Source organism: Curcuma longa, chromosome 11, assembly GCF_044706935.1.
Source record: "Curcuma longa cultivar G26 ecotype Majalengka, Jawa Barat chromosome 11, ITB_CL_G26_1.1, whole genome shotgun sequence".
Classification (NCBI taxonomy): domain Eukaryota; kingdom Viridiplantae; phylum Streptophyta; class Magnoliopsida; order Zingiberales; family Zingiberaceae; genus Curcuma; species Curcuma longa.
This window is the reverse complement of record NC_133871.1, coordinates 4,032,473-4,053,561: the sequence shown is the minus strand read 5'-3', so window position 1 is coordinate 4,053,561 and position 21,089 is coordinate 4,032,473. Positions and strand designations below refer to the sequence as shown.

The 21,089-nt window shown below is 40.8% G+C and overlaps 7 protein-coding genes, 1 long non-coding RNA gene and 1 pseudogene across 8 annotated transcripts; 7 read left to right on the top strand and 2 right to left on the bottom strand.

Moving 5' to 3' along the window:
• Positions 1–147: 147 nt before the first annotated feature.
• Positions 148–1,678, top strand: LOC141841060 (uncharacterized). The gene is made up of 2 exons (XM_074729185.1): positions 148–223; positions 374–1,678. Exon 2 carries the CDS (start codon positions 594–596, stop codon positions 1,452–1,454), a length of 861 nt encoding a protein of 286 aa, XP_074585286.1. The 5' UTR covers positions 148–223; positions 374–593; the 3' UTR covers positions 1,455–1,678.
• A 459-nt stretch (positions 1,679–2,137) lies between these two features.
• On the top strand, positions 2,138–3,321 carry LOC141837690 (RPM1-interacting protein 4-like). The gene is made up of 5 exons (XM_074725060.1): positions 2,138–2,221; positions 2,323–2,551; positions 2,626–2,840; positions 2,902–3,072; positions 3,198–3,321. The coding sequence occupies exons 1-5, from the start codon at positions 2,216–2,218 to the stop codon at positions 3,225–3,227; spliced, it is 651 nt and encodes a 216-aa protein (XP_074581161.1). The 5' UTR covers positions 2,138–2,215; the 3' UTR covers positions 3,228–3,321.
• Positions 3,322–3,448: 127 nt separating this feature from the next.
• On the bottom strand, positions 3,449–4,697 carry LOC141841498 (stearoyl-[acyl-carrier-protein] 9-desaturase, chloroplastic-like; annotated as a pseudogene).
• A 695-nt stretch (positions 4,698–5,392) lies between these two features.
• Positions 5,393–7,456, top strand: LOC141842341 (triacylglycerol lipase 2-like). The gene is made up of 9 exons (XM_074730550.1): positions 5,393–5,587; positions 5,681–5,794; positions 5,891–6,031; positions 6,108–6,218; positions 6,345–6,488; positions 6,620–6,660; positions 6,770–6,847; positions 6,974–7,071; positions 7,137–7,456. The coding sequence occupies exons 1-9, from the start codon at positions 5,393–5,395 to the stop codon at positions 7,454–7,456; spliced, it is 1,242 nt and encodes a 413-aa protein (XP_074586651.1).
• A 1,103-nt stretch (positions 7,457–8,559) lies between these two features.
• On the top strand, positions 8,560–9,019 carry LOC141842356 (protein RESPONSE TO LOW SULFUR 4-like). Its single transcript, XM_074730568.1, has one exon. The coding sequence runs from the start codon at positions 8,627–8,629 to the stop codon at positions 8,924–8,926; it is 300 nt and encodes a 99-aa protein (XP_074586669.1). The 5' UTR covers positions 8,560–8,626; the 3' UTR covers positions 8,927–9,019.
• A 2,692-nt stretch (positions 9,020–11,711) lies between these two features.
• LOC141839918 (uncharacterized) lies at positions 11,712–14,657 on the top strand. Its single transcript, XR_012602719.1, has 5 exons — positions 11,712–11,763; positions 12,363–12,590; positions 12,664–12,755; positions 14,413–14,483; positions 14,597–14,657. It is a non-coding gene; the product is annotated as an uncharacterized LOC141839918 (long non-coding RNA).
• A 168-nt stretch (positions 14,658–14,825) lies between these two features.
• On the top strand, positions 14,826–16,715 carry LOC141839916 (splicing factor Cactin). The gene is made up of 4 exons (XM_074727771.1): positions 14,826–14,897; positions 15,129–15,224; positions 15,692–15,975; positions 16,699–16,715. Exons 2-3 carry the CDS (start codon positions 15,174–15,176, stop codon positions 15,947–15,949), a joined length of 309 nt encoding a protein of 102 aa, XP_074583872.1. The 5' UTR covers positions 14,826–14,897; positions 15,129–15,173; the 3' UTR covers positions 15,950–15,975; positions 16,699–16,715.
• Positions 16,716–17,147: 432 nt separating this feature from the next.
• Positions 17,148–18,437, top strand: LOC141839915 (splicing factor Cactin-like). The gene is made up of 3 exons (XM_074727768.1): positions 17,148–17,321; positions 17,519–17,771; positions 18,346–18,437. The coding sequence occupies exons 1-2, from the start codon at positions 17,166–17,168 to the stop codon at positions 17,702–17,704; spliced, it is 342 nt and encodes a 113-aa protein (XP_074583869.1). The 5' UTR covers positions 17,148–17,165; the 3' UTR covers positions 17,705–17,771; positions 18,346–18,437.
• Positions 18,180–21,033, bottom strand: LOC141839917 (beta-fructofuranosidase 1-like). Its single transcript, XM_074727772.1, is given in 9 exon segments — positions 18,180–18,365; positions 18,367–18,573; positions 18,673–18,760; positions 18,852–19,087; positions 19,159–19,320; positions 19,395–20,260; positions 20,355–20,363; positions 20,489–20,798; positions 20,800–21,033. Coding segments are annotated over 9 exon segments (1,923 nt in total). The 5' UTR covers positions 20,815–21,033; the 3' UTR covers positions 18,180–18,335.
• Positions 21,034–21,089: the final 56 nt, after the last annotated feature.

The following is a 21,089-nucleotide window of genomic DNA, read 5'->3' as shown; positions in this document are numbered from 1 at the left end:
GATGCGGAGGTAGCGGCCCGTTACGGGCGAGATGAGCATAGCATAACGGCACGCGGGCACAATGATTTGAGCCGTCACCTGTACGGTTCGTCATGGCGAGGAGGGAAAAACGAGGACTAGGGCACGCGTCTCCGTCCTGCCTCTCGCCGCGCCTTTTAGTTTTACTACGACGTTGTGATCGGCGAGCGTGGAAGGCTCTATCGGGAGGAGGAGGAGGAGAAGGGTTCGGATTGGTCGACGCCGATTCCAAAAGCTTGCGTTGTTTTAATCATTTATCTCTCCCTTTCGTCGTCTCTGGCTGCGATGTCGATCTTGTCTCCTGCTTTGATGGCTACGCTCATCGCTGATGTCTGCTTTTTGTCTGTTTCTGTAGTTGATCAGAGGAAAATGGTGATTGAAGCCGCTTAAACATTGATGCTAGAAATGCTCGCCCGCGACTGACTGAACGAGGAGTCGATCTTTGTAGTTTAAGATCGCATAAATCCTGGTGTTGGAGCTCGATCGCTGGGGTTTTTGTTGTAGGCTCGTCCGTCCGTGGGCGGAGGGAAGGGGAGTTTCTGGAGATGGATCGGGGATAAAGAGTGAATCTTTAGATGGAGGGGAGGGAGATTCGGCGAAGCGTGACGCTGTCGGAGCAATTATCCATCAATGATTCCTCTAGTCTCGGAGACCTACTGAAGCTACGGGAGGAGGAGGCGATGCGCCTCTCCCGCTGCGATCCGTTGACGCTGGAGTCTGCTATCGGGTGCGAAAAGGGGGAATATTCTGCCGCCGCCGGTGTAGATGACGCCAGCGGAAGGACGCTTCTCGATGTCATCCTACGGGAGAACGAGGCGAGTAGGGTGGCTGCGGACGGGGACTCCAGCAACGCCGCCTCATGGAAGACTTTGAGGGACCGCTTCCGCCTCCAAAGTGACGGCGCCGCCTCCCCTGGCCAGCTTCTCCCGATCTCGAATCCCGATCCCGTCGACTCCGGCCGCCCAACTACCGTCCTCGTCTCCCCTTCCCCCGCACGCTCCAACCTTAACTCAGAGCTTGCCATCCCAGAACCCACTGTCGTGGCGGTAGAGGCCACATCACAACCGGAAGTACCCTCGGCCGACGGAGGAAGTGAGGAGTCCAATCCGAGCGGCGCCGCGGTGTCGCCAATCCCAGCTGCTGCGCCCGAGGAGGAGGTAGAGGAGCCGGCTAGAGTTTCCTTGATGGCGTTACTGGAGCAAACCGACGGTCAATGGAACGGAAGCGAGAGGGAGAGGTTGGCCGAGGGCGAGGGCGAGAGCGGCGGCGGGGCCATGTCGTACATGTGCTGCGTGTGCATGGTGAGGCACAAAGGAGCCGCCTTCATCCCCTGCGGCCACACCTTCTGCCGCATCTGCTCCCGCGAGCTCTGGATCAGCCGTGGCAGCTGCCCTCTCTGCAACCGCGAAATCCTTGAGATCCTCGACATCTTCTAATGCCTCCTCCCATTCCCCTGTCTCCGGCCGCCGTCACACCTCCGGCGATCACTCCTCTTGCAGTAATCTAATACGATGTTGTTATAGCTATTTAATGTCATTGTTGTTGGAATTCTTGTTACTTCATCTTCACAGTCTATCGAACAAAATGTATATCTAAATCATGATTGTCGATTACCGGTTGTCTTATGTTTGTTTCAGACAGGGATTCAGGTGAATCTAATTCAGACTTTTGCTGCGCTTGGTCCGTTGACTTTTTTTAAATTAAAAATTCTCTCTCACCTTTTGGAATATACCAAAATGCTTTTTTTTTTTGTTTTATTGATGTTACCTTACTAATTGATTTACAAATATGCAAGGAAATTATGATAATATCTTCCTCCTATTCTAGTGAATTACTTTTAAGAAAGAAAAATAAATACTTTACATATTCACAACTGTTCTTCAATCAAGAGAAAATATATAAAAACAATTTTCTCAACACTTTTCTTTCTGTCGAAGGAATCGCATTGCGTTATTTTTCTGCTTCATTTCCTCGAAATGGTATAAAAGGAACCGCTCCGAGTCGGACTCGGTGGTTACTGTCACCGAGTCGGCCTTCTCTTCTCTCTGCTGCTCGCCGGCCGGCCCGCCATTGGCGAGTTGGAAGAGAGGAGCGCCCCCCTGCGTTCATCCAAGGGAAGAGGAAGACGAAGAGGCGAGCGGAAGCAGAAAGGCGGCTCCTTTACGACTTTTGTTGTGTTGAGTCGACGGCTCTCCCAATGTCGGTGAGTCATCTCTCGCGTGGTGAATTGTAGAGACGATCTGGGTTCTATGTTGTTCTATATATTAAAGATGAAATGAAGCAATTGCCTTCTGTTCTTTGCAGGAAAACACTCTTATTCCTAAATTTGGGAATTGGGATGGAAGTTTTCCTTATTCTCAATGCTTTGACGATGCTCGCAAGGGTAGAAGTGGAAGGGAAACGATCAATCCGCACGACCCCTATGACAATCCCGAAGCATTTTCCGCCAATATGTCACTCGCACAATCACCTGCAACTGCAAGTTATTCGGAGGCCACAAAGCTCAAGGATGAGGTGCACATAAGGAGAGAAGGTTAGATTCATCAACTTCATGGCCCATGTTAAATTCCAATCAGTATGTTGCAGCATCTCACACTGTAGTTGCAGCTAATCACCGCCATGAGGATCAAAAAACATCAGGCAATCACCGTAGAATGGCTAGTAGAGGGAGTGGTTCGTCTAACTACAAGGGCATCCACTCACCACTCCACCCCAGTCACGAAATGAAGAATCCTCACGAGAGTTGGCCAAGCTGTAGCAGTTCATTTGCTTCAAAATCTGCAAGGAGATCAAGGATGACTGGTGTCGAAGATGATAATAAGGCAAGTCCTTTCACATCTATTTCCTTCGTATAGTGTAACAACTTGCTAAATTGTTTACTAGCAGATCAAGAAAGGCTCAATTGTGCCTAAGTTTGGAGATTGGGACGTGAGCAATCCTTCTTCAGCAGACGGTTTTACAGTTATATTTGACAAAGTGAGGCAAGAAAAACAAGCTGGAGTAACTACAACTGCCAGAATGTCTAGTGATACAACTCATACACAGAAATCCTCGGTAGGTGCCATACAACCTATTCTGATTTAATCAAACATCGAGGATCATCTATGATACATTGTGCTCTTAGTAAGATTGTTCTCATCATATTGTTACTCAACCTTCTCCAATCTTGTCTTTAACAGGGCTATTGGTGCTTCGGCTGGTGCAAATGACTATTTCATTATAAAATTACATGGGCGAGATCTTGCAGATATCACGAAAGCTACTTCATCCTTTTCAAAAATATGGATCTCTTTATGTATGCATTCTTCTCAAGTTTTGTGCCATTTTTGTAGCAACAGTTGTTGTGTTTTGGTTGGAGAACCATCAATAAATCTATAGATTTATATACGTGGATCCCTACAGCAAGATGTTTATCAAATATCCTTCACTATCATGCAAATCCTATGACATATTTTGGGTGAACCATGTAGACAGATACATCCTTTTCGATTTGTTTCATGTCTACTCTTCCAGACAAGTATAGATACTTGTTCAGAAGATCTCCATGCCTGTTCTCTTCAGCAGTCCAAGCTCTAGTCCAGATAGCCCATGAGGTAAGACTTGCTCCTGTCTCATCCCTGCACACCATTAAAGTTGTTTAGCATTATTTGGTATGTAGGAAGAGCTTCTTCAGTAATCATATCTCCCACCAAGCAAACAAAATAGTCGTCAGGAATCTCCTTACACTGCTCTCTCAGTTCCTTAACCTCTTCATGGAACCCCTCTGATGTAGGATCTGGAAGAGAATCTTGTGGCTGCCAACATTTCTCAACAGATTCAAATGCACCAATATTTTTTCGTCTGCCCAATCTTCCAATGATTTAAAAATTTCAATCTTCTGGGAAGAGTTTTTTGGGGTTTTTTGGGGTCTCCACCGTAGAGGAACAACTAAAGCTCAGAAAATGCACATAATTGGCAGCAGATCATATGTAAACCATAATAGACTAAGTTCATGGATGAACAAGATTAAATTAAGACATTTTTGAGATGCACTGATAATGGTACTAACAAATAAAGTAACTTAGAACATATGAAACAAAATATTCATCATGGTTAATCAGGAAAATGCAGCCTGATAAATCAAGAAAAATTGCTAGGAATTGATTCTTTTCGGAGAAAGGCAACAAATTCTAGCTACATTTAATAGTTTGGACCAAGGGTGCCAACCCACTGCACATACAGCATTTGTGTTACTCAATGACATTGAGTTAAAAACCACCAAATGTCCGCTGAGAGATGAGGGTTAAAATAGCCAAATCTTCCTTTTCTTTGATCACGAGCCTACACAGTATTTCATTAAATGGCAGAAATAGAATGTCTGCTCGCAGAATTACACAGAAAACACTGAATGAAGACCATGCAAATGCCATCGTACCAACCATAATCTGGTACACAACTATGATGTGCCAGTTCTGTACCCTTATCTGAGTTTCATCAACGTCTACAAGGGCAACTTTCATCCAAACCAACACAATGATACATTCGAAATAACGAGGAGATCAGGATGATGAAAGCAGCTCACTTGCGGCGGCGGAGGGAATGGTGGAAGCCATGGAAAACCTGGGCGATTCGGCATTCCTCTTGCCCCTGAGAGTAAAGCAGAGGAATGGCTCCTTCAAGAAGCTCAGCCTAGAAGCCATCTCTCTTCCTGTTTTCTTGGCTCTTCACCTTCCTCTTCCGCTCCTCTTCCTCGCCGGAGAGCGAGGAAATGGAGTAAAGCCCTTCACCACTGTGCTGTCCTTGCGTGCAGTTGGAAAGGACAAAAGAAAACAAAAAGTGAAATGTAATTAGAACCGCCAAAATTTTTCAAAATTGTGAAATTAAATGAATTTTCCCGGGACTCTCTAGCTAACAGAGACCAAGTAAACGATATTAAAAGAAGTCGCAACCAAAATCGTCAGTGCTGAAACTAGTCAAACGATATTAAAAGGTGAACAAATCTGAAAATAATGCCAAGCTAGTAAACGTGGATAAACGAGTTTCTTGGTTAGCATTAATTATCTTCCATACAAGCTATATAAGTAAACGATAAGGCTATTTTCTCAGCATTATCCTAGCTCTATTCCCTTCCTCAGTGGCAAAATCAACACCAATTATACTTGCTATTAAAAAAAAAAACTTCCAATTAAACCTGAAAATGCCAATCCACTTTCTTCTTATGCTAGTGAGGAAAGAATCAATAAAGCCTTACAAAAGAGAGCCCACACTTTAAGGAGCTTTGGATAACCGTTATCTCATTATCATGTCGAAGGAAGGGCCATAATTTTCCTTCCTTCCACATCAACACTATATATGTGTGTGTGTGCGTGCCTCCCACCAAGCTTTGTTCTCAAACATGTACATGGCTTCACACACCACTTGCTCTTTTCTCCCCTTCCTCCTCCTCTTTCTCTTCCTTGTTGTCCCACCACAAGTGCTTGTCGGAGCGCGGAGCTTAAACGGAAGGGGTTGGCGGTCGGGAGGGGTGACCGGCGATAGCCTATGCGAGTTGGTAGTGATTCCTCAGGGCTACAAGTGCCAAGAGTACAAGGTGTGGAGATATATCTGTTTGTGTGCATGTGTCTTCCATTTCCCCAAACTAAAATTGCCATGTGTGTTCATGTGAATTGATGTGTCATGGAAGGTTCAAACCGAGGATGGATACATTCTTGGCTTACAAAGAATTCCACAAGGACGTGAGAGCAAGGGAGATGGCAAGAAAAGGCAGCCAGTGCTATTGCAGCATGGGATTCTCGTGGTATATACATATATATTTTTTTATTTCTTTTCTTATCTAATAAATAAAAATTAATTAATTAATTAATTTTGTATATTATTAATTGAATTTCTGCAGGATGGGTCGAGTTGGGTGCTGAATTCACCAGAGGAGTCATTAGCCTTCATCTTGGCAGACAATGGATTTGATGTGTGGATTGCAAACACAAGAGGGACAACGTGGAGCCCTACTCACATTTCTCTCAACATAACTGATCAGGTTAATTCATTTTCTAAATTACTAATTACAATATTTAGTTGTCTAATTGCTGTATTATCATTTAATTAATTAACAGGCATTTTGGTCTTTTTCTTGGGATGAACTGGCCTCATATGATCTCCCTGCCATCTTGGACTTTGTATACCAACAAACTGGCCAGAAGGTCGATTATGTTGGCCATTCTCTGGTAAAAATTAATTTACATATATACTAATTGATCAGAGAAACTACTAATTATAATTTAATTATTTTGATGTAAAAAAAGGGAGATATATATTTGGAGTTAATTACATGGCAATACTTAACTGTGCAGGGCACTTTGATAGCTTTGTCATCTTTGTCACAAGGGAAGCTTGTAGACAAGATGAAATCAGCAGCTCTTCTCAGTCCAATTGCTTACTTGTCTCGCATCACTACTCCACTGGGAAATCTCTTAGCCCGAGCATTTGTTGCAGAAGTATGTATCGAATTAGTTCTCCGATCGATAAAACTAGCTAGACGGCGCACGATACTATTGAATTAGTGAGACTATAGTTTTGTGACCAAGCATCACAATTCTGTTTAAGCAAGTGAACTTTTTTTTTTCAGGTTACTAAATGGCTTGGGATATCAGAATTTAATCTCAAATCGTAATGATTACTTAAACTTGTGATTAGAGTTTAAGCAATTCCATATGTTGATTCTCTTAAAGTCTAATTCTAGTTTAAATGCAAATTTTGCATTGATGCATGGAAACAGGGAGATTTTAGCAGATTTCATTAACAAGTTGTGCGATCAACCAGGTGTGGATTGCTTTGATTTAGTGGCAGCAATTGCAGGTATATATATATATATATATATACCTTCTTTTTGATTAATTATTTCATTACATATTTTATCTTTTTTGTTTGAATATAAATATCCATTATATTAGTGTGTCATTTCTTATGTATGATAATGTATGGGGAACAATTGTTGCCTCAATCACACTGCCGTGGACTACTATTTGAAGTATGAACCGCAACCAACATCGACAAAGAATTTCATTCATTTAACTCAAAGTAAGTTCTTTCTTAAGGTCTTACTTCTATCGATAACCCGAATGCATCCTAACACATGTTGATAGTGGTGAGGGATGGAGTCATAACAAAATACAATTACGGGAGGAAGGAGGCCAACATGAAGCACTATGGCCAGGTGCATCCCCCGCCCTACAACATGTCAAACATTCCAAAGGATTTTCCTTTGTTTCTTAGCCATGGCGGCCGGGATGCACTCTCCGACACCGATGATGTTCTACAACTCTTAGATGACCTCAAGCTGCATGATGTGGATAAGCTAAGAGTTCAGTATGTAGAAGAGTATGCCCATCTTGATTTTGTATTTGGGGTTAATGCTAAAGCTATTGTTTATGGTTCAATCATCTCATTCTTTAATACACATTAAATGTCAATTATTTAGTGTAATTGGGGTTACAAATGATGATGAGATGGATTGTCCAATTTGGCAAGTGAAGTAATTAATGTATTGTAGTGATTTTATAATAAATGATAAAACCAATAAGACAATGTCAATAACTTCATCTACTAATTATGATGATATAGCATTCATCAAAACAATTTATAAATGATCATTTATATGAAGAAGTACAAAGGAAAGGAAAAAGGTTTAAGGATGAAAAAAGGGAAAACAAAGGAAGTGATTTACTAAATTATATTCTCCTATAAAATTAATTTTCAAGTTCAATTTTTTTAAAAAAAATTTGGCCAATCAATTCATCCTATTATTTAGTTCATTGAATTTCTTGATTTTTTTCATAAAATATGTTTTGGAAATTTGAAATTATATATATAACTTTTAATATTATTAGAGGTGCATAGTATCTCTGTTGTGGTTAATTGTAACATTTTGATTTATCTTCTCACAGATGATTATGAAGTCAACCGTATAGAACCACTAAAGTGGTGAATTTCATCTTTACTAAAGGGATCCATGGAACAAGGTGATGCAGTTTTTGGTGTTGACTCTGAAGTAGCTTTGGATTCATCGGTATTATTTTACTCTTTTTTCTTCATGTGAAAACTACATATTCTATCGTGCTGTGACTTTTATTTCATCAATAACCACTTTACATGAAATCCATTTGATTTTAGAAGGAGAATGCAATCAAAGGATATTGGACATATGGATTGACCGTCATATGTACTTCCCAATTTACCCTAATGATCGATGAGAAATTTTATGGGACCGCCGATCGATCACACTCATGAATTAATCAAATTAACTGAGATTTATCATCTTTTAATCTTAGAAGTCATCATCTAAAAGTTCCCCGTATTTATTGCGCACTTCAACGGAATGAAATGACGAAAATACCCCGCTCATTTTCCTGGACCAGACCGAAGCCACGTAGCCCCCCGAGTGAAGATGTGGATCCCCGCAGAGGAACCAAATTCTGAAACGTCAGTGTGTCGCGACAGGAATCGTAACTTAAACCTCGATTCGATCGGTTCATTGAACCTGGACGCTTCTTCCGCTATTTATCCTCGTCCGCGGCCTCAAATCCGATTCACAGTCGATTAAACGGTAGAAAGCACGCGTATTCCGGATCCGGTCATGGCGGCGGCGTTCGAGGAGGCGGAGCTGCGGCAGCGGAACGAGGCGCTGGAGCGCGCGGTGATGGAGAGCCGGCATAGGGAGGTGGAGCTGGGGTGGGAGCTGGAGCGGACGCGGGAGCGGCTCCGGGTGGCGGAGGAGGCGGAGGAGCGGCTGTGCGGCGAGATTGGGGAGCTGGAGGCGGAGGCGGTCGTGCAGGCGCGGGAGTACCGCCGCCGAATCGAGGCGCTCTCCCACCGCCTCGGCTCCGCCCTCGACCTCCTCGCCTCCGCCGGCCTCCACCTCTCCCCGGACTCTTGATATCGCCTTCTCTCTCTGTATCATTAACGCATCCGATCGGATTCGATATCAAAAAAATTACATCGAAAAAAAGATTATTATTGCGGGATTAATTTAATTAATTTGCTGCGTGATGTATTTGATCATGGTAATTTATGAGAAACATTTAAATAATGCAGATCAATTCAACTTTAATTTAATTTATCTAAGAAAAACTTGTGGTTTCAGAATTACGAATTTCTATTAGAAAAAAATGGTAGTTGTACATAAATTTTGAGCAATTTAAATAGATTGAGGAAATCTGAGAACGGATGGTCCCAAATATTCGTAGATTGTCAAGCAAATTTTTTTTATTATTATACATGAGATCAGGGAGACAATGTTGACCAGGTGGCTCCTCTTTTCCTTGCTGAAGTGTTATGTCCAAATAAGTACTATATACATCGCAATAAAATAAAAAATAATAGAATATGCTATTCAACGCACACACAATCGGCCTCATGAAGGACATTACTGTCAAGGTCAGATATACATGAGTTTACGAATCCTGAATATCACTCCACCTTGATAACCACCATCATATCCCCTTCATGAATGTCTGAATTGTTCACACGGGCGTCATGATCAACTGTAATTTCTTGATTTACTTTCTCACAGATGATCGTGGAATCGACCGTGTGGAAGACCGCTAAGGTGACAAATTTCACCTTTTTTACAAAAGAATTGTTCACACGGACTCTAGTGCCTTTGTCTCAAACCTAGAGGAAGTATCATCAATCCTCTGCCTCTCTCAAGTAGGCAACCTTCGGTATGCCAGTGTCCATAAGGTAGAAGGATGTCTTATCTACCCCTTCTGGACTCTCTACAGTGCCAAGATGCTGTCTCGAAAAGTCAAGTATCAAATCATACAAAGGTGACCAAGGATATCCACTACTGATATATGATGAAGTATCATATCTAAATAGATTCCCAAACTACTGTATACCTAAATGTTTATTTACATATATGAACTAATCATATAAATGTGACCAAGGATATCAATTCATTTATGATGGAGTATTAGAACTGAGAACATATCCAAAGTTTAGTATATCAAAATCATGAGATATGTGTATGATAGAAACTATACATGGTAATCAAGGATATCGATGCATAGCTAATGAAATATCAGACGATCAAGAATATCAACTCAATTTGATAGAGTATAGATCTGAATAGATTTCTAAGGTTTAATATATCAAAATCATGAGGTATAAGTATGATAGAACCTATATAGAGGCGACAAAGGATATCCATGCATGTTTGATGAAGTATGAGATCTGAGTAGATATCCAAAATACTATATGCCAAAATGATTGTTTTACATATGTATGGCTATAAGCATTTGAACACAACAAGGGCATCTACTCATGTATAACAAAGTGTCAGATCTAAGTACATATCCAAAATACTATATGCCAAAATGATTTTTTTTACACATGTATGACTATAAACATTTGAACACAATGAAGTTATTTACTCATGTCCGACAAAATACCATATTTGAGTAGATGTCTAGAAATCGATATACATGTATTTGTATCTTCCAATATACCACTTCTGTATCAAACTGCACCTCCTCAAATATGTTGCAGTTTCTTGCCATCCATACATGATGAATCATAAAGGACATGGCAAGGTAGCGGTTCTCATTAGGTTACTCGTATGTTGATATTGAAGCTTGAAAATCGAATTCTGACGAAGCCAGGCAATACTGCCGTTGAACTGTAGTCTCGATTTACCTTCTCACAAATGGTCGTAGAGCCGATCGTGTGGGGCCGCTAAGGTGACGGATTCCACCATTTACCGAAGAAGTTTGAAAATCTACAACATCTGACGATAAAAGGACATCTCCTATAGCATCTGTAATCATCCTCTGATCCTCTCCCTAAAACTAATTAATCTGCTCACATACGAAGAACACATGTGCCTATAGGAAGTGCAACGCTTGTCCTCGAGATAATGTAGTCTATCCCTATTGGGCAGCCTCATGTACACTAGCATCCATAGCATAAAGGCATCGCTCGATTGTAGGTACTGTCCTCGACCATGATTTCTTGATACCTGCTGATCCTCTGAAGTGATCATAAGCTCTCTGCACACTCCCTTGCTCTTATTGAATCATGAAGCTAAAGATTGACATGTAGCCTCTGAGTTACCAATAGAGCCTAGGATGCTATCTCTAATTTGTAACTTTTTAATGTCTGGAGTATGTTTAACTGGCCACTCCCATATGTTAATGGCACTCTAATCATTAGCCACTACTAAATGTTAATGGCACTTAATTATCCATAGCGTTTTTTTTCAATAATTGGTATTTAAGGACAAGTAGATAATTATGTCAATTGAGAGAAATTTGTACTATTTATTGTAAATAAGCAAATAAATATATATTTAGGTGTTATAACCAAAAGTGCAATCAAAAGATGTTAATTGCACTCTAATCATTATTCAACCCCAGCCACTACTAAATGTTAATGGCACTTAATTAGCCATAGCGTTTTTTTTTTAATAATTGGTATTTAAGGACAAGTAGATAATTATGCCAATTGAGAGAAATTTGTAATTTTTTTTGTAAACAAGCAAATAAATAAAATAAAATAAAATAAAAATTAATTTTACCAATCCATTTGTTGGGTTTTATCCCTGCCCCAACAAGTGCTTGTTTAGAAGCCGATCACGGCCCTTGCAGGTCCAAATCTCTTTTCTTTCTCCTCTTTCTTTTGCTGCTGCTGAGCTGCCCGAGCGAGGAGGGGCGAGGAGGGGCGAGCAACTCCTGCTCGGCGATCACATTTGTGGCGATCGTCTTACACATCACGGTTAGTCCATTTCTTTATCATTTTAAAGTCGATTTAGAGAAATACATAACCGTCGAAAGACAATGTGAGTTCGTTCTAGTGTTTTTCAAGTCCACACAAGTTGATTTAGATGATTGAGCCTTAAACTCTACGAAGTTTTCTTATTGAAAATCATTTTTCTGATGGAGTATTTTAAACCGTGAACTTGTGTTTTCGATTACATTGCTACTTCGAGTCTCATGTTATGATCGTTTAAATGGATCCTTGATCTTTTGCTAATAATGGAAAGCTATGATGATTCAAATAGCTAGTGGTTCTAATGTTGTTGTTTATGTCAAAAGTTGTATGATACCTTATGTATGTAGAGTTTTAGGACAAAGATGTTGGCGTTTTTCATGAATCAATTGTCGGTTAATATGTGCTTATAGTTATTATTTAGCACTAGATATTGTTTGAAGAACTAAAGGAAAGATGCTCACCATAACGGTTGTATATTTTTTTGTTTTAAAAGTATATGCTATGTTATGATTTAATAATCTTACCAATTTTAACAGTGCCGTTTTATTGTAAAAATGATCTGATTTTTAGCTTAAATGCCTTTATCACTTGGTGCGCCGCAGTCTCAGCCATGGGCAAGCGACAGCAGAGATCAATCGACGATAATGAATTGGAGACTCAGGGATCTTCCCGGCAGCGGAGGAGTAAGCAAAGAGACCGACATAAATGCTCCGATGAGAGTGAGCGCTCAATCTCTGAGCCGGTAGACCAACGTAAGGGTAAGAGGGTTACGAGGGATATCACGGAGGAGAAGATCATAGACTACATGTCAAAAGAAGGCACAAAAGAAGGTATTTATCTTTATTTCTTTTGGGTATTTCTTTTTGAGCGTTCTCAATTGTGGTAAACTGTTTCTTCTTTTAGGCTTTGCAGGTTGCGAAGAAGCTCAAAGCAAATGCGGTGGTTGGAAATTCTAACGATCTGAACCCTTTTGGAGACTCTAATCTGACTGAGAAGTAATGTTCTTTTTTTTAAGACCATTTTTTTCCAAATAAATAATGTTTAGGGATCTTATTTATTTGTCTGCTCAGTTTAAATGTTTGATTGCTTCATTTATATTGATTTACTCATTTCCAATAAAAAAACTTTGATCCTCGCTTGCATGATTGTGATACTACATGAAAGGTATAGAAGAATAATCAGGACTTGCAATCAATCAATCTATCAAATATCAGGGGATAATTGTATAGTTGAGATGTTTTTTATATGGAGTATATTATTTTATTATCACTTGAAATAGATTGTAGCGATCAATCAGAATATGTGTTAGGTATAAGGGGGGAAAATGTAATAGATATAGAGCGATAAGGTCAAGAATCCTTGGTAAGAATGTAGAACTAAACTTTAGATTGTACAAGTTGCAAAATTGAAAGCAAACAAAATGAATAAGAGAAAGGATGATAGGAAAAATCGATAGGGAGAAATTGGAAAGGCACATTTCTTTGCTTTGTTTAAAGTATGTCTGTAGAGGGTGTTCTTGGTATCTGAGTTCTCATATTAGCTCCTTTCCTTCAAGTTAGGTTTAGTTGGAGAAGGCAAAGGTAGATAAACATAAAGTGGAAATAAGTTGTTGGGTTTATTATAAGATATAGTTAGACTACTTAGTAGAAGCTATTCTGTTAAAAGGCTGTTAAAGCTTTCATTGTATGTATTTGCTCTGTGCACCAAGGCACATAGAGAATCATACATGAATTTTTAGATATGAGATTTTTCTTCTTTGTCTTATGCATTCATTTGCTTATTTCTACACAAAATATGTTTTCTTCCTGGTTAGACATTCATCCTTAAGTTGCGTGTTAATTCTTGTAGAACATCATCTTACTGTTTTGTATTGGTAGGTTTGTATGGAGGAAAAAGGTAGAACGTGATATTACTCAAGATGTACCTTTTGTTATATCAGTGAAGACTGAAAAGAGGAGGCAATGAGAAAGAATGATAATTATCACTGATTTTGAAATAATTCATAATAGCTAGTTCTTTTTTAATATTATATTTCATTTTGCTTGAATTGATCAAGGAAGATTAGCTTTAGTAACTAATGAAGTACAGTTTCCTAATCTACTAAGCCTATTCCTTGATTGGGTACTTGTGAGTATATGACTTAAAAACCCATAGGCATTTAAGGTTTGTTCCACCCGCCACTAACTAAGATGGTTGTATTTAGTGCATAGTTACTTCCTGTTAGATAATATACACTTTAATTCCATCTGTGTATGTGAGACATGATAATATAATGTCACTACATATTAGTGAACTTCTTATACTGTTGGTCGCTCTATTTTTGCTGATTTTGTAGTTTGAGCTTGATTTCGCATTCTGTCTCAATACATGCTGTGCTCAAGGGAAATGAATGATGATTATTGTTCATGAATAAAGATAAAGCTTTGTAATCTGCTAAAAAAACGTGTATGCCATTGCTAAACCCAAGTAGATTTTCCTGGATTAACTCTTTTGAGTAATTCAGTTTATTCTTCTATATTCTATTTTTGAAAAAGAATGGATTGAAATTTTACCGGAGGTAGAATTCTCTAATTTACTTTTTTATCTGCTACAACTCCAAAGTTTGTATGTAGGTATTTATTCCTTCATACTAATATAATCTTACTGATGTAGGCTGAGATTGAAAAGGTCAAGAAAAGAAGGGAAGAAGGGCAATTGAGATAGCACAACACAAGGACGAAATGGTTTGGCCAAATTCTCAATTTTCTATGAATACACTTATTTGAATCTTTGTAAATGTTTTTCTTATGATAGTTTAGTTAAATCTTCTCATACTTTCTTTGGTAAAATGCTACAGACAATATTGGCAAGAGAGAGCCGAGCTGAGTTTCTAGATTGGGAGAAGAAAGAAGAAGGGGGTGATTATATTTTCAACTTGCCAAATTTTTTCTACTCCTGATTTTGTAGTCTTTCATGATATTCTTTTTTTCTTTTATTAATTTTGTTCTACTGTGCAGTTTCACTTTCATCAAAGCAAAGTTAGATCCAAGATTAGACTGCGAGAAGGGCATGCAAAACCCATTGACATACTTACGAAGACCCTTAGCGGTTCAGAAGAATTTGATTTTGATCTAAATGAATGGTACATTGTATTTAAGGTATTTATCTCTTAATTCTCAACCCCTTTTTGATAAAGCTCAACTTAAACTTAGCTAATGCTAATGTTTACATTTAGATTAGGTTTCTTGAGTACTTGCTAACATTGAAGTCTATATTATTCAATGGATGACTTTGAGTATTGTTGATTGTCATAACAGTTACCTCTTAATGTTTTTTTTTTAAAAACTTTTGAGTTGATTATTCATGGATATTAAACATTGAAATTGCAGGGGCTTACCGTGAAGGAATTGGAAGAACTTCGTGATGGCATTAAAATGCATCTGGATTTGGATAAAACACCACCAATTCACATCAGATATTGGGAGGTGAAGTCCTTGCTGTTAGATCTTTCCTGGTGCTTACAACTTGAATTCTGTACATTCCATTGTACTGTCTTCTCTCCCTTTCTCTTACATGGGGAAGAAAGTTTATTTTAGATTTGTCCTTTTAAAATTAGTCATTTCCATAATTTCATATATTTTTTATAGGCACTATTTGCTTAACATTTTTAATTTAGCTGATTTAGGAAGGAAAATATTATTTAAATGAATCTGGATGAATGAAAGGTGAGGGATGTCTAATGTAATGCAAATATCATCATATAAACTCGCCTATGATCAATTATGTTATAAAAAGGGAATTATGTTTTGTGAACAACTTTAAGATTTCAGATTGTGTAGTTGGTCCATTGTTAACTATGGTCACATAATAACTTTGATATTTTTTACCTCTATGAATTGATTTCCTTTTTTCCCTAATGTAGTTGATATCTTGTGGTCCTGATGCTGAACAGGCGTTGATGATAGTTTGCAACTGGGAACATGCAGAAACTCAGAAAAGAGATGCAATTGATCGAGCTAGAGTATGTGGTGATCAAGCACCTCCTGAAGTTCTTGCAGAAGAAAGGGGTTTACACTCAAGCATCGAGGCTGATGTGAAGGGTCAATTAGAAGGGAAAGAGTCCATGGACTTCAAGTTGATGCAACAAAGAATTGAGTCACAAATGCGTTCAGGCACTGCCAAGGCTGTCGAGTATGGGAGGCTATTCTGAAACACCTCCAAATATACAAGGCAAAGGTATGCTACCAATCTTGAGTGAGATTAGACTTCTTTGGCATTTACTTCTTCTAAAGTTTTGTACTAGCACTAGTATTTAGTCTCTAGTACAATAATTGCATGATTTGAATGATCGGAATCATCAACTATGGCCTCCTTTATTCTGCTAGAGTTGAATCAACTTCATAATCTGACGTTAACCTTTATGCCTCTGCTATTTTCCGTCATATTGGATTTTTAATGTACTTATCCTGAATCTCTGTCTTCTGCTAGTTACCATTGCAGTTAAACTGAAATCTTTGCTAGCTCTTTGTGCCCATGTTGGACTTGGGCACTGTTACTTCAACGCCAACACTTCAAGTGGACACTTGCACATCCATTGGTTATGTGCAAAAATTACTCATTCCCTGTCTATGCAACTTAGCTTATAGGTAGAGGTGCCATCTTCCAACAATCTATTCAGATTTGGCCTTACTTTTTCTCAAGTAGGGATAGGTGTCCTCAAATAGAAAAGGTTGTGCCTTTGTCTCATTATTTACCCTTTTTCATTTCAATGGTAAATAATGTGCCACAAACACACATTTAAAAATATATGTCTTCCATTATGCATCTGGTTATATTATTTAAAATTAAAATTTTAGGATTTACATAATCTAAACCTATACTGTGCATTTTAAAGTGTTTCTCTCGATCCATTGTTTCTATTAAGATGAACTTAGCTCTTTTAATTTCTGGGTATTATAGCTCAAACACTATATGCAGTCTACTCTTAGAGAAATCCATGCCTCACTTCTCCAAAAGCATCTACAAGAACATGAAGATGCAAAAGCAGAAGAAGAGAAAGAGTTGCAGGATCCAGATGGTAAGTAACTTTGGAATTTAATCGACTTGGTTATCTGAACTTGTTTGAGTCCTATACTTATGCTTTAAGTTTATTATTATTATTATTATATTCTAGATTACAAGCATTATTCTCGTGAGAATGTAATTGAGGAAGCTGATGAACCTGAAGAAGCAGGCTCATTCTCACCTCAACTCTTTCAAGGTGATGAGACAATGAAGCAATTGATCCTGAAGAAGACTGGGCTAAACTGGTAATGTGCCTCTCCTGCTGTTGGGCAACTTCTACTGTACATGCCATGGAACAAGCCTAGAATTCATCTCGACTCTTTGCTCATCTCTTGCAGGGGTGGAAACGCACTGCTGTAGAAATGGAGCAGCAAATGAGGACTCAGGAAGCAATGACTGCAGAGAAGGCGAACACACCCGAAGACATTATGGAGCTCAAAGCCATGAGAGCAATCGGACCTATGGAAGAAGGTGATGCAGTTTTTGGTGCTGACTCTGAAGTAACTCTGGATTCACTGGTATTATTTTACTCTCTTTTCTTCGTGTGAAAACTACATGTTCTATTGTGCTGTGACTTTTATTTCATCAGTAGCCACTTTATATGAAATCCATTTTGAAGAACATTACTTATGGATTGAAAAAAAAGAGATATCTAACAAGTGAAAGTTTTAAAGGACTTATTTTTTCTATTGGGTTTTTACTTTTTTTTTTTCAGGTGTATTGGTGGCATGATAAATACCGTCCGCAAAAGCCGAAGTATTTGAATCGGGTTTTTACTGGATACGAGCGGAACAAGTACAATCAAACTCATGATCATGACAATCCTCCTAATATCGTCAAGGGATACAAGTTCAGCATATTTTACCCTGATCTTGTTGATAAGTCGAGAACGCCTTGTTGAGAAGAATGACAACAGTGATGAAACTTGCATTATCAGATTCCATGCTGGACCGCCCTACGACGATATTGTGAGTAGCAATTTATCTTAAGATTCTAACAATATGTTAATTGAAATAGCAAATGCCAACATTGAGCCCTTGCTAATGAAGAATTCCAAATTTTAATCCTAATCTTAAATATCCAATCCAAAGCCTCTTTCCACCTATTGTATTGAAATATCCTTGTGTAGTCATCAGGCCATTTTGCCAAGTAGCTTGACAAAAAGGTATTTTATGTTGAAATTGTCATGATTAACCAATACACTCTTACATAGGTTAATTTTAATGCAAAATGTTATCATCATACTTTTGATTCACTTTTGGTGAATGAGATTAATAGATTGAAAGTTGGTCAATTTGTTTTTTTTTTTTGCATCTGTGATGGTTTTCTTCATCTTTGAATTTATTGGTACCACCTAGAATCAATTTTGGCTAAGTTTAATCTTCACAATACCATTAATTACATTTTTACACACGGGTATTGACTAATTAATTACATATTAATTATTCCCTCACTAGAAATTTAAGAATGAATAAATACACCTTCCTTAATTAAATTATATAATTATCTCATTCTTTTTTGTCACTTTCTTTCTATGTGAAGATGGAGCGGAGCTTGGTGGCCTGTCGAGTGATCTCCGTCGTCGAACGGCCTGATGGAGGCCGAGTCCATCTGCCAGACCTTGACTGACTTGCAGGTGACGTCGCCGGCGGTGGCATTGTTGAAGAGGAAGAGCTGCGTCTGCCCGTAGATGGCCCTCGTCGGGTACACCCTCGACGTGATGCACCTCCGCCCTCCTTGTGCAAAGCTCTCCACGATCGAATGATCCACCTTCGCTCGTCAAAATTTATCATCCATCCTCTTAATTACTTAAAAAGCATTTTCGATAAAGTTTATTTTCCACTGTATTAGTTTAGTTAGATTGCTCACCATTGTCCTTAGCGATAAGGTTTCACCATCAAGCACCGGAACTAAGCTTCCGTACACTCTCTTCACCAGATCACTGGCCACCGACGACCTAAACGAATGTAATTTACACACAGTAAATCCATTTAAATGAACTAATTATTAAGCAAAAAAAAATCTTTAACAGTTTAATTAGTTCATGCCTGAGTTCATCTTGGCAGAAATGGGTGCTGATGCCGCCGTCGGTTCCCCTTCCCACATAGAAGTATACTGCGGTCTGCTCCAGACGGTCCCGGTCAGCCAGCACGAGCAAGCCGAACGGACCGAGGGCGCCCCGGCCAGCGGCTCCGCCGCTCGTGCTGCAGTTGTATCCGACGTCGGCCTCGACTGCGTTCGCCAGTGCAGATTGGTTCACCGTGAACTCCGCGACGATGTCCAACTATCAACAGGTAAGCGTCGTTAGCTAGCTGCTTTACCTAAGTTTTTAAATATTCTCAGCTGAAGAGTTACCTGGGTGGATGCTCCGACGTCCAAGGGCACGACGGAGCCGGCGGCGAGGGTGACGTTGGCGAACTCTTTTCCGGCGATCCTCAGCCTCTCCACCTCCTCCACAGGCCACTGGAGGAGGTTGCTGCCGGTCTTCTGGTCGAACACCACGGTTCTTGGAATGGCCTGCAGATGCAAGCGAATCGAGGAATCGTCCACAAAATCGACCACAAAATCGATGTATTGGTTTGGTTTGGTACCTGGAGGGACGCCCAGCCCTTGGCCACGTCGGCCCGCTCGCTGTCGGTCTCGCCGACCCAACCCCACAGGACTCGCCGCTGCTTCGCCGGGTCGAAGAATGTCTTCGACGCGTAGAACTTGCCGTAGTCGTACCGCAGCCCGATTCCGACGTCGGCCGCCGGCTCATCTGGCTCCCATGAGTTCCGCGACGCGTCGTACCTCCCGATCGCGTAGTAGTCGTGCTTGTCGTCGTCCAGGCTGGCCTTGAGCACGTGCTTCACGTCGGGCCCCGCCGGCGCCGACGTGTCCAGGCCCGTCGCCGATTCCGTGGCGACCGGGAAGAAGTCCACGCACTCCCACATCCCCGTGCCCTCCACCTCGTGCAGCGCCCCGGGGAGCAGCTCGTACTTCAAGAAGTCAACCGTCGTGTAGACGAGCACCATCCCCGCGTGTCGCCGCGTGTCGTTCTTGGATCCAATGGCGACGAGCCACGCGTCGCCGACGCACCAGGCGGTGGTGGGGTCCCGGAAATCCTTCGCCCGGACCTCCGGCGGCGGGACGAGAACCGGGTTCGACTCATGCTTGGCCCACGACAGCAAGAGCGGGTCGGTCGGGTCCGCCGGGAAAGCGAGGTTCTGGACTTGGACCGACTCGGCGGTCGAGCCGGTGTAGAGCACGGCGAGGCGGCCGTCCGGGAGGAGCGTGGCGGATCCGGTCCAGACGCCATTGGCGTCGTACCAGCGATCGGGAACCATGGTGACGGGCAAGTAGAGCCAGTGGACGAGATCCTCGGAGACAGCGTGCCCCCACGTTATGTTCCCCCACACGGGCGAGCCGGGGTTGTACTGGTAGAACAGGTGATACCATCCCTCGTAGTAAACAGGCGCTGCAAGATTTTACTTTAAATTTCAAAATCACGAGGAAATAGTATTCAAACCCAACCAAATCTAGCAGTTCCAACACTGTTCCTACCCACTCACCGTTGGGATCTGAGTCGACCATTCCATGTCGCACAGCACATGCACAAGTACGAAACAGAGGAGCATGTTGAAGAAGAAGAAGAAGAAGAAAAAGGAATGAAAGAAAGAAAAGAAACAGAGAGGGAGAGGGAGACCATTCATCCAGTTCTTCTCTGGTTGGAAATGGAAGGAGGTGCGTTGCCAGAGGAGCATGCTGTTGGTCCAGGGATATGACGACGACTGCTCGGAGAAGAGCCTCGAGCCGGTGGACTTCTCCGACACGCCGGCGGCGGGGCCACGGGAGACCGGGAGGCTTCGAGATTTCCCAGGATCGACGCCATTGGTGTTTCCGGAGGCGAGGAGGCAGAGGAGGAGCACGGCGGAGGCTCCGGCGAGGGAGAGCCACCGGAGGAGCTTCTTCTTGGAGGAGAGTGAGGGAGAGGGGCGGTGGAGGAGAGGAGGATAGAGAGGAGTAGTCCATGGCGGTGGTGGATGGATTGAGTGATTGAATAATGAATGCTGCTGTTGTGTGGGGTGAATTATAAACTAGGAAAGGAGAAGGAAGGGAAACTGAGAAGGGAAGGAAGAAAGGGACCGATACCAATACGATGGTACATTGATGGGAAGGTAATTGCAAAAAACGAGGGACAAAGAGAGAGAGAAGAAGATTGATTAATTAATTTTATTTCCATTTTTATTCATCATATATTTGTGTGATAATGAGAACGGTAGTTTTTTTTTTGAATTATGGTGTAT